This window comes from Balearica regulorum, chromosome 19 (assembly GCF_011004875.1).
Source record: "Balearica regulorum gibbericeps isolate bBalReg1 chromosome 19, bBalReg1.pri, whole genome shotgun sequence".
NCBI classification, from domain to species: domain Eukaryota; kingdom Metazoa; phylum Chordata; class Aves; order Gruiformes; family Gruidae; genus Balearica; species Balearica regulorum.
The window spans coordinates 1031534-1043782 of record NC_046202.1 but is presented as its reverse complement, the minus strand read 5'-3'; the positions used below and the strand labels follow the sequence as shown (position 1 = coordinate 1043782).

At 50.1% G+C, this 12249-nt stretch overlaps 1 protein-coding gene and 1 long non-coding RNA gene across 12 annotated transcripts in view; one reads left to right on the top strand and one right to left on the bottom strand.

The window, feature by feature from the left end:
• SGSM2 (small G protein signaling modulator 2) overlaps window positions 1-6851 on the top strand; it is a 63837-nt gene extending 56986 nt beyond the window's left edge. For 4 of the 11 annotated variants that reach the window (XM_075771315.1, XM_075771311.1, XM_075771310.1 and 1 more), the window contains 3 exons: window positions 1062-1158; window positions 2478-2552; window positions 3924-6851. In XM_075771315.1, the coding sequence (XP_075627430.1) occupies window positions 1062-1158; window positions 2478-2552; window positions 3924-4012 (261 nt within the window). In that variant the 3' untranslated portion in view covers window positions 4013-6851. Of the gene's footprint in view, window positions 1-1061; window positions 1159-2384; window positions 2553-2912; window positions 3162-3923 lie in introns of those variants that run through there. The other 7 variants (XM_075771306.1, XM_075771312.1, XM_075771307.1 and 4 more) reach the window with 4 other exon arrangements.
• LOC142604488 (uncharacterized) lies at window positions 5044-8442 on the bottom strand. Its single transcript, XR_012838352.1, has 3 exons — window positions 8345-8442; window positions 6838-6934; window positions 5044-5173 (listed from the first exon to the last, which is right to left on the bottom strand). It is a non-coding gene; the product is annotated as an uncharacterized LOC142604488 (long non-coding RNA).
• Between the last annotated feature and the right edge of the window lie 3807 nt (window positions 8443-12249).

The following is a 12249-nucleotide window of genomic DNA, read 5'->3' as shown; positions in this document are numbered from 1 at the left end:
ACAAAACAACCCCCTTAAAGGTCCCCTCCAGTACAGCCACCACACAGTGTAATGACACCCAGTTAGGGCTCAGTCCAGCTCCAATGGAACGCTGTGAGAAACAGCAGTAAGATCCAGTCTTTACTGCTTTTGGGAAGAGAAAAGACTGATCCTTGTGGCACAAACTTAATTTCTTACAGGTTTAAGTAGACCATAGCTGTATTTGTATTCATACAGGATGCTTGCTGAATGGGGTTTTTTGGACAGATTTAAGGCCTAGACATTCCACTCCAGAAAGCACTCAGCACCTGAGCAAGATTAGCATAAAGGGTGAAAGCTATCAGGATAAGCCATTATTGGGTTTGATAGGTGGCCTATTAAAAAGCAATGAAAACAGAGGTCAGCCAACAAAGAAGATGGCCAGCACGGCCAGCGCAAGTAGCAGCAACGGCTGCGGTGTTTCAGTTGAGTAGCGAGGCTGCTGGAGGATGCCACTCTGCTTATCCAGCAGCCCTTGGGATGACATCGGTGAGGAGTGACTATAGATGTATTACACATTTAAGACAGGTACCAGACATTTGGCAAGTAGTTGCTCAGTTCCAGAGAGCTTATACGTTCCAGTGTGGAACTGTGCCACTGCTCGTCAGAATTACAAACCGGTGATGAAAAAGCCTCTCTTCCTTCTTCTCCCCAGGTAAATGGATTTCAGTCTTTGCACCCCAGCTCCTATGTTACAATCTGCGAGTAGTGTTAGGTGGGAAGATGAAAATTTGCCACTTGTTGAGAATCAGCAGGATCTGTAACTTGCTGCTTGGACCTTTAAAATCAGAGTGAAGATTGACTATTGTCACCTCATACCTGCACAGCAGTAGCTCTTCACCTCCTCGGTCTGTGTCAGGGCACCTGCATCACAGGCATTGTGCAAACACGTAGTAAAGGGATGTATCTGTACTAAGCAGCTGCTTCGACTGACCACAGGATCGGGTGATAAAGAGCAGCGTGGAAGTCTTAACCGGACTCCAGCACCTTTGATCTTGGCTACTTTCAGACAAGATACTGACAGCTGATGTTTTGCATTTTAGATTCTAGACTCGGAGCTTTTTGAATTGATGCACCAGAATGGAGATTACACTCACTTTTATTTCTGCTATCGCTGGTTCCTGCTTGACTTTAAAAGAGGTAATAATGTTCAATGCCTATAGTTTAGTTGTGCAAAACTGTGAACAGCTCTGTGTTTTGGTCTAAATGTCTGGATGGTGAGTAGCAGCTAGGCTCACGAGAGAGTTTGTAGCTAGGAAAGCTACTGCAACTCTCGGAGATGAACTAGCGCTGGAATGAAGTCAGAGCTTAGAAAGGAGTGTTGTGAATTCCTGATACTGTGGTTGGAGCCAAGTTTCTGCTCAGTGCAAATGCCTGTTTGCTCAAGAAGGTGATCCCAAGTTGATCACGCTCCTTTGTAAACTGTGGTACCTCCTTTCTAATCAATTTGATAACAAGGAGCAGCTCAGCAATAGCCCAGGAGCTGTTGTACTCTGCTGAGTGAGGTACTTCACACAGTGTGGGAGTATCCCAGGACTTCAGGATCCCTGCACGAGCACACCCACACCCCAACTCTAACAGATCTAGCTGCTTATAATCGAGAGACCTGTTTTGCTGTCAGGCAAGTCAGTAGCTCCTTTGAGTTACAGATGGATCTGCAAGAAGAATCAAAAGAAGACATCCCTCTCAAATACCCTCAAGCACAAAGGTGATAGAGGGAGATGACACACATCCATCAGATATTTATTATGAGCAACTACCTGACAGTGAGGGGGGAGGAACTGTGACTCTTAACTGAATAGTAAACCAGCGAGTCACAGAGCCTGTCCTCCACATCCCAAACCCCTGGACCTCACCGTCCCAGACTGGGCAGAAGACAGCCTGTATGGTTCAAGAAGACGAAACTTCCATGGGTCATATCTGAATTGTGGCGTGTGTAGACCTAGCTTATGCACACCTGCTATACAATTAATTGTTGCCAATTAAAAGTAGCAGAGCTTTAGTGCTCATAGGTCCACTGCAAAGCCAAGAAGGGGGCCCTGTGCACAATGCAGCTTTGCAGCCCCACCTAGAACAAAGGGCCTGCCTGTGCTGCTGTCACACGGCCACTGCAGTTCAGGCAGCTTCCCGACTTAAGTCTGACCACCACACCTACATTCTTTCTGAGTTTTCCTTTAAACCCCGTTCTGTTGCTGTACTTGCACAAGTAACTGTGATAGGAGTTGGCTGGAGGAGAGGGGGAGAGGCAAAGGAGGAGTTATCAAGTACTATTCATGTCTGCGTAAGGCCTGTAAGACGTTAGTTAGAGAGGGGAAAATGGTCAATTTGAATAATCAGATGCTCTTGTAATGTTTATTCCCATTCAGAATTGTTGTACGAGGATGTATTTACAGTGTGGGAAGTTATTTGGGCAGCAAAGCACATCTCTTCAGAACATTTTGTCCTTTTCATTGCCTTAGCACTTGTGGAAGTTTATCGAGAGATTATCCGTGATAACAACATGGACTTCACTGATATCATCAAGTTTTTTAATGGTAAGAGACTTTTTTTTTTGAGAGCCATTTTGATAAAAAGCAAGTAACGAGAGATTGCTCCTTCTCCCTTACTCAGACTGTCTGCAGTTGCGCAGTGCTCTTGCTGAGCCCCTGGTCGTTTTAAGCTCTGAATCTCTTACCCCTTCATCTAAATGAAGAGCCCAGATTTTCACACGCTTCCTGAAGCTCTCATTTGACACACGCAAACAACAGTGCCACAGAAGATGGTAGCTTTTTCAGTGCCAGCGGTAATTTTTACCACAAAGCAAGCTTCAGGATTTCTGTTCAAAAGATTTGCCACCGTGACTCTTTGCCCTTGGTTTAATGGGAGGTGCTAAAATGTTGCTTAATTTTTTGCAGGTTTTAAGATTCCCAGAGTCGTTTCTGTGTACAGGGCTTGACCCTGCTGAGGCTGAAACACAGAAGCAACTGTTCATGCAAAACATCCCAAACCACTTCCATGGTTGATCGCTTACCGTAGTGGTCCATAGACGGTAGCCAACATCTACTGCCAGAGCAAGTATTCTGCCAAAGCAAGCTAGGTCTCTTCCTGGCTGCGGAATGCAAGTTAGTCTGCAACAAGTGCTCCCTGTTAGGATATTTTAAGAGGTTTGGAAACAATTTTGTGTAATCACAGTAATTTACTAAATTATCAATGCTGTGGCTTTCAGCCATCTGTTGCAGAAGCCCCAAATTTGGTTTTGTTTTTGCCTCAGCCACTCTTATTCCAAAGCTATACATTAATGCTTCCCTCAAAAAAACCCCACCCAGCAAAAAACCAAAAAAACCCAACCAACCAACCAAAAAAACCCCTGGTACTTGCCTAAGCTGAATGAAATGTTTATTGTGGAACTGAGGATTCGGTGCTGTCAAGAGCTGCTTTCTGATCTTAGTCCACACTGCAGAGTGCAGACGTCTGTATGTGGAACGATGTGGGCACGCAACTTCGGGTACATGAAGCCCTTCTTAATTGTATTTATCGCTTGCATCCCAGAGTGCAGCAGCAGTCCCTGCCAGGAGAGGCATCTTTTGATCAAGCTGGGTTCAGCTTTACATTCCAGAGATCCCAGGAGGGCTGTTTGCAGGCGTGTGTGGGTACAGACCTCCCATTCCTGCTCTGGGGTCGCATGGCACTGGGATTTCTGCAACAAGAGAACTGACACCAGAAGGATTAGATCTTGATGCCAGGACCTACAACACTAAGGGATTCATCCACTTACTCTATCTTTAGTTCTGCAAACCTAACCCCCTGCAATGCTTTTGGATTGCTGCTGATGTTACGCTAATTAACGCTAATGCTACATTAATATCAATGCTAGGGCAGAGAAGTTCTTGCCACTACAGTTAAGAATGTTTGTCTGTGTCTTTTAGAAATGGCAGAGCATCATAATGCTGAGGAAATTCTGAGGATAGCAAGAGACCTTGTCTACAAAGTGCAGACACTGATTGAAAACAAGTGAGAACGAACAGACTGTCACTGTGGGCCTTGTCGTGAGCTATCAGACGGAGCACTTCTTGCACTGTAACTTCAAAGTGGTGTTTTAATTGCATCTTCCATGTAATGTAATAAATATCAGAGATTTGTAACAGACTTTTAAAACCGGAACTCTTCCTTCACCAGATAAGGTTTGTGTTTGATAGTCCTTGTTACACTCACTTTGTATTTCTAGACAAAATGTTTTTGCATTCTCTTATTTCCCTCTCTAGAAGACCGTCTCGCTCCATATTTGAGATATTAAAAAGGGGGGAGACTTGACATACTAGAACATTTATATTTTGACTTACTGCACCTTTAAAGCCTGGATGCACGTTGTGTGCTCTGCCAGAACCTTCCGTGGAGGTAAGGCCGGATCCAGTACTCACTGTGTTGCAAGCATTGCACTGGGTCGTTGGAGGGGCGTGCTCCTGGACTCGGTGTCTATGCCTTGAACATGGAAGAGAATGCGTATGAGCTCCTGTTGCTAAAACTTTTGGGTTTATATTTAGCAGAGTGTTTAGCAGCAATTAAAGTCAATAAGGTTACCAGCTGGGAGAATGGCCTTAAACTAAATAACGAGGTTAATATGAGCAGCGAAGATCTGGCAACATTAGCTAAAACCATCAGTTAGCCTTTGCCGACTAGCTCACGCTGTTGCATCTTCATGGCCTGCACGTGCCACAGACACGCCTTCATTTTACTTTGCAAACTTACTCTGCAAATCTTCCCAGATGACAAGATCTGCCTCACGTAGTTCAGGTTAACACAAGTTTAGTGCCCGGAACCAGGTTCCCTGCTCACGTTACCAGCTCCCACGCTCTCTGCGTCCGTGCAGAGTGCCGTGAAGTTCAGATCCTGCGTTACAGAGCAGACACAGCAGAACCTCGCCTCCTCCAGATTACTCACTGCACACTACTAGCTGCCTCCTCCCTGCTCTGCAAAGCTGGGAGCTCTTTCCTTGGGATCCTGCGAACACAAACCCGGCGCTCATCTACTCAAGCAGGTATCAGCACTTGCCAGATGAAGCAGTTGAAATTGTTGCACGGGATCCGATCTCCTTTGCTGGTTTGTAGAGCCGCCTGCTCTGTGCCCCTTCTCCTGCTTGGCCGCATGCTTCACGTGGCAGCATCCGTTCCGCCCCATCCTGCGTAGAGAGCGGAGGTGACGGAGGGTTAGCTGGGCTTCTGCCCTGGACCTGCAGATGGATCTGTTGCTGTCTTAGCACTTCATCACGCTGTGTAAAATTGTCATGTATACTCTATCTACTTTCCCAGGGTGCGTGTTGTTTCCAAGTAAAAGTGTATCTCTGTGTCAACGAGGGAGGGAGCAGGTTTTTGCTAATGGGGTTAGCCGCAGATTTCATGGATACTCGTGACCTGTGCACCTAGAAAACCTAAGGACTTAGTTTAAGCTCTTCAAGTATTCCCAAGTATTCCACCCCTTGCCATTAGACCCTTAGTGATTGATTAAAAAAAAAAAAAAAAATTTAGTTTGAATCTGAATTTTTGTGTTTCTGCTTTTTTTTGGGAGGGAGAGAGGGTTATCTTTCAGAGCAGGCAGGGTTACACAGCTTTGTTTCCATTGAGCCTTGTAGAGAAAACAACTCTCTCTGCTTTTCATAGACTCACGGGGTGGTTTGGGTTGGAGGGGACCTTCAAAGGTCATGGCCAGGGGCAGGGACGCCCTCCACTTGACCAAGTTGCTCAAAGAAGTTTACATAAATTAGATCAGCTCACATGAACTTTTAAAATCAAATTTTAGCAAAAAAGAGATGTAGGGAATAAAACTATTATGTTTGAAGATTCAAATACTGATAGGATGTATTTGCTTTAGAGCTTTGGCCTTGTTACTACGGAGGTAGTGGGCACTTGCTCTCTGCACGAAGCGAGCGCTGCCTTAAGATCCTCATGCGCCGGGTGTTGCTTGTACAAGAAAAAGGTAGATTTGGTTCTAGAAAGACCATCTCTGCTTAGATCTTTATGCTTGCAGTAAACTAAAAATGGTAAATAATAGTCCAAAAAGGGAAAAAAACGCACAGAAAGTGCTCCTCGGCTCAATAGCCAAGCCCTCCCTTACACTGGCCTCTCAAAATTTGAGGGGAGGGGAAAAAAAAAAACCAAACCCAAACAAGTCCCCTGTCGCTGATGTAGCGAGATGCTTTCAGGGATGAGCCCGTTGTTGTCCGGGCTCACGAGCATCACGCTCGCCAAACAGAAGCGAGAACAGATGAGCCTGCTCGGTTCTGGGCCAGGTGCTGCGGAGGCGGCTGCTGGGAAGGAAAGCCCCTTCCCGCGTCCTCGCAGCTCAAATACCGACAGTGGGAGGGACAGAAGGACAAAGTTCGGATGAGTGGAGCTGCGCTGTGCTGCCCGCCGCAGAGCCGGGGTGCTGCGCTGCAGGCCGAGCTCATCGGTATTTATAGCCGTGTGCGAACCGTTCTGTGGGCCGGTGCGCGGTTGCTGAAAGGTCTCACGAGCGCTGCAGTTTGTGGGGCCGGCTGGTCACTGGGTAAGTGAAAGAGTATTTTTTTAAAAAATGGACAGGAGCGAGAAAACCCTCCAGCTCACAGAGCCTGAGGAAGTGATGTAAAAAATAAAACTGCACTATTTTTCTTTGGTATGTTGGGAATGTACTATACAACTCTAAAGAAAAAAACAAACCTCTGCAAACTTTGTTGTATTTGTTATAACATTCTGTCTAATTGTATTTTATGAATATTGTGTATTGACTTATTTATTTTTGTCGGGAGCAGACTGTTCTCTTTATTGCTCAATTATTTATGTTTAAATGTAAGATATGAATAAATACTTATCGTCAAGGCATTCTGTGGAGCTTTTTGAAAGCGATTTCTTTCCCCCCAAGGTAATTTCAGAGACAGAACAGGGAGTCCTGAGGACAGGGCTGGCTGGGAAGAGAGTGCGATATGTAATTAACGTTTCTATGACGAGCAAGCACGGGGCTATTGTACTAAGCAGTATTTTTTAAGTTAGTAAGTAGGTCATCACCAAATGACTGCTAACGTCCCTCGGCTGAGTTTAACGGTGGATGTGAGCTGCACACAGTGTCCCTCAGAGCACTGCACTCGCAGGCCAAGCCCACTGCCAGTTCTCCCTGGGGAAGCAGTGGGAGCAGGCACAGGCCTGTGACAAGTGTTAAAAAATAAAAGTTTCATTTTGGGCCCAGTCGTGCTGCAGTTAGCATTAAATCTGGCCAAGCTGTTGGGCTTCCAGGAGAAAATCCTCCATCACTCCCTGTTCCCCCTGCAAACCGCTTAAAAATCCTCCGGCGCCTCCTGTTCTGTAGCAGGGACGATCCTTTTTTTGGAACTTCCCGTCTTACCGGCTGGGTGCTGTGCTGCTGGCAGGTTTTGCAGCAATTTTCCAGGTTTTTAGGCTGGAGATCTCTGCCCAGAGGTGGGTCCCTGGGGGATAGCGGAGCATTTCCCCGTTCCACTGTAACAAGGCCTAACAAATGCCTCTCTGTACCGGGGTGGGTGCAGCCGTCCCTCAGCCATTGCTCGTGACTCTTACAGCTGTTAATCGTCGCCCACCCGTTCCGTCACCGTGTGCCTGGGTCCGCTGAGGCAGCCCCAGCCCGGCCGGTCGAGCAGCCACCGGCGCTAGCGGAGGTTCACGCCGACTGCTTTTGCTCCGCAGCCTCTACGGACAGTGTATCCCTTTCAGAACATGGTTTACTGAGGCCCACTGTAAAGTTTGGCACTAAACAATCAGATGAACACTATATCTTGCATGTCAAAAGAGGACAGGCCATTTCCATACCAATGCCAGGGAGTTACCGGACCACCAGGGCTATTTAATGGCATCTAATTAACCAAACCCAACGCAGGCACCTGTCCGGGCTGGCAGGGCAGCCTGAAAACAGTGCAGCAATGTCTCACCAAAGGGCTTTGTTAGCGGTTGGAAATCAAATGGGGCATAATTAAGAGAGCTTCGGGGGGGGGGAATGGCAGTGAGGGGGTCTGCGCAACAAGGACGACAATAAAATTGTTAAAAACTGTAGCAGCAGCAGCGCTGCAAATTGCTGCAAACTGCTGCAAAACAAGTCTGTGCTGGAGCATTAACCTCGACACTGGGTGCAGCAAGACACCCCCAAATCCAACACCCCCAAATCCCCACCCGGGTGCAGCCGTGGTGGCTCTGAAATGCTCACCAGTGCCCAGCAGCTGCCTGCAGACCCCCCCCACAGAGCCCCCCCTGAGCCCCGCAGAGCCCCTCAAGCCCCCCCTCCTCCCCCGACCCCCCTTGAGCTCCCCCTGAGCTGCCATAAAGGTTTGACTCGTCGCTCTCCAGCTTACCGGGCTCCATGTCCACGTACCGGAGGCAAGGAAACCAGGAAAAGCCAAGACTCCGGCTTCATCACCTGCAGGAGAGAGCATTTAAATCCGAGTCAGGAGCAGAAGGTTTAGCCGGGCTGTACTTCCAACTCCTCATCTCACAGGCACGGGCCCTGCTGAGCCCCCCTCCGGAGCACACCCGCCGGAGGAAGGGTGCCCGGACGCGGGTCTGGCTGCCGAAGGCGGGCAGGACCGTCCCGCTGCGGTGCCCAGCACCCCGCTCCGGCAGGCAGGGCCCCTCATCTGACGGGGCCTGGCGGGACCCTCAGCCGGCCCTGCAGCACCCGGGGGGTCGGGTGGGCTCCAGCTGGGCTCTGGCCCACGTCCCCCCGGCTGGTCACCGGGCACCCGGGCCCAAGTTTTCACACATTGCGGAGGCTGGAAAGAGTGCTTCCTTCCCACCAGCACCGCCTGGTCCGGACACTCACGCTGGAGGAGCTGCGGGCTGGGTCTGGGAGAGGCGCAGAGCCGCTGATCGGTAACGGCACCTGGAGGGGCGGCTATGGCTACGCAGGGAGAGAAAGCACGGCTCTTCTAGCTGGAAAACTGCAAACAAAGTGAAATATCTGCATGCACAGCACAAGGAGGAAAATGCAGAATCCCGGTTCAGATTTCAGTGCATGTTTATTTCAGTTTTATATTTATTTCAGGCAAGTGCTTATTACATGGGTATTATTCATGTTGGATACGTAAAGTCTGGAGCATGAAGAGCCAGTATAGTACAGCTGAATAGTAAAAATACAATATGTACAAAATTAGGTTGGTTTTTTTTTTTTTCACATAGCAGATGTATCCAAACACATAAAAATCTTTACAGTCTAGGTTTTTCAGTATTTAGCATTTCAATAAATTGGTAACACAGTGACACATCCTCACTCTAAACAAAGACTCATTTGCCCAGCGTGAGAGCGTGCCGCTGTGTTGGCTTTGCTGTGATGTGCGCGGGGAGGCAAACAGGTCTCCAGGGCTTTGACTCGGTGGCCAGCGCTGGCAGCAATGCTGCACTTAGACCAGGACCTTCAGAGAACAGGTCCTAATGCGCAGAGCAAAAGGGAAATGCTTTTAGCCGGGGTGGGGGGTTACATGCAGTGACAGACGCGGGGGACCCTGGCAGCAGGACGGGAGGTCCCCGCTCCCACCACAGCTCCTCGCCCAGCGATGCTGAGGCTGGGGCTTGACCACATGCAAATAAATCGTCGGGTGGCTGCAATTAATACTTCTTACTCTGTGAAGAAACACTCTTTTGGAGCAGATTGTTAAGGCAAATCTGTAAGGCATTCGTACCAGGATGTCTCATCTGGAGGCGCGCAGCCCTGTGCGGGTCGCTGCCCGGTGGGATGGGGCGGGAGCTTGGGGGATGTCCCTGGAAGCACGGGCTGACACAGGCGAGCCTCCAGCCCCCAGCGAGCCGTGGGGGGCTCTGTGTCCCACCACCGGTGCTCCTTCACGCTCACATTCATTTCCACAGCACAAAGAAAGGGTGCGAATTAACGGGCCTCATCCCGAGCCACAGCAGAGCTGCACAATCCCTCCGAGGGCGTGAAACGGCATCCCACGGTTGGCAAGAACGCAAATTCCCAGTTTGGAACAGCACCGTCCCCCGCCCTGGCCGTGCAGGGCTGCGGGGAATACCGGAGAGCGGGGCCGTCGTGTTGGCTGACGCTGTTACCCAGCCCCGGCCAAGCAGCAGCGCCGGCCCGGTAACACAGCGTGGAACCAGCCAAACACAACATCTGCCAAGGCTGCACCTACCCGCTGCTCTGCTTGTGCTGCCATCTCGACAACTCAAGATGTGGATTATTATTTTTGAGCTCTATACAAGAGAAAGAGAAAGATGCCGTGACTGACCCGATGCACAACCTGTTTTCCTTACTCTAAACATCTGTTCCTAAGAACTGATGGTTGACTAAGGAAGAAAATAATCTAAAAATAGCCTAACGATCCATTTTAATCTGTTCAAAATGATAACAAGGGATGGAAAATAGGCCAGAAGTATGAGTTTTCCTTTCCTCATTGTGGTATCTTTCAGAATTAAATTAAGATTGAAATGAACAACCATTCACTCAAGAACCCCAGCTGCAAAGCCCAAGAGGAGCCTCCCCTGCGCGGTGCTCAGCAGCCGCTCGCCTCCACGCCACCTCCGGCAGGGAAGGCAGGTCCCAGCTCAGCGCAGCAGCAGGACTAATTAAGCTTAAGCAAGTGCCTAAAAGCCAACGGGCTGAGCCGGCGTGCCGCTCAGGTAAGCAGAGGGCGACTGATTGCTCTGGCCGAGACCGGTCCCCTTCGCTGGGGACACTTCGATACACATCACAGAAAGCAAAGGGGCCAAACCAGCGCCCACTGCGTCGTCACACCGGGCAAATGAAGTCTTTCCCCTCGGCCCTCCTGCCTCCCCCCGGGCGCACAAGGGAGGTCCCCAAACGCCCCTCGTCCCCAGCCATCCCGGAACAATTGTCACACCTTTTTTTTTTTTTTTTAAAAATGCAAAAATTCACTCAGGATGCAAACCAGTCCAAAAGAGACACAGGCTACATACAAAAATTGGAGACACGATAAAGTCTGGCATTGAATGTCTATACGTATATAAACAGGCGTGCATACGGACAATCACACCACTACCGACACAAGCAGCAATAGTCTCACCTCCACCGAAATCACTCAAAGGCATTTTACGCTTTTTTTTTGTTTCTTTTATCCTTTTGTTACAGAAGGCCACTTTTAATTAAACCAAAGCAAAAGAGACAAGTCTTCCAACACCAGCAGGCAGCAGCCTGGCCAGTCCTCGGACCTGCACGGTGATACGCGGAACGGCAATGAGCTGGTGGTGCATTTCCTACCCGGATGAACTGCGTACGACTGTAAAAGAGCCGCAGGCCCTGCAGAAGGGACGGCACCTCTGTCCAGTGCTCTGCTCAAGAAAACAAAACCCGATCCTGCCGGGGGCCGCAGCACCCGAGCCCCCCTTGCCTTCGACAGCCGGTATTCAACCCGGCGCGCACGCACACACACACACTCTCTCTTGCTTGACAGCAGCGCTTTGGCTTCAGCCCTGTTTTCCCGGGTGCGAGCGGCGGGTCGCTGCCTGGTCCCCACCGTGCCCCCGGCCCCAGGAGCCGCACGTGGCCGTTGCCACCCGGGCGGGCAGAGCAGGGTCCCGCTCGCCAGGCAGGGCTGCGCACGCACCCTGGGACTGTCTGGGGAACAGCCTGCGCCCCACGGCACCACCAACCCCAGCAACACCACGGGCACAGGAAAACCCTCCTGACGGCCGCCGTCCTGCTCCCTCCGACTGCGCTGGCTTGCCCGGACCTGAACAGCCCAGGCGTGAGCAAGGGGGGTGCTTGCCTGCCTCCCCGACCAGCGAAGTGCAGACCCTGCTCCTCCCCAAGGTATCCCCCCCCGCCCCAGGAGAACTCCTGGCTGCTCAGCCCCCTTCAGGGTGCGCCGCTCCGGAACACAAATCACAAACAAAGCATGCAATTCCTTCTCTGTGGGTCATCATCATCATCAAAGAAAAATGCATAAGAAATGGTTTTGGTCAAAAAATAGCTCTCAAACCCACCGAAGCCGTTTGAGTCCGTGGCTGGGCGAAACAGCGCTGCCCCGTGAGTCAGCAGCTGCTCCGTGTCCCTCACTCTTTGCAAATCAAATGCCAGCCGAAAAATGGCCTTGTTTGAGAGAAAGGCTGAAGGCAACGGTCTGGCTCAGCCTCAGCTAAGAATGATTTGGTTTACAGACCGATGCAGTTTGCACGACATTTTCAACGTTGGGAGCTGGGCTGCAGGTGAGGCGCTGCACCCCCCTGCCCCACTCTGGAGCGGGCGCCAGCGGCCGGCATCCTCAAGTCTCTCCTCAGCCTTTCCTGA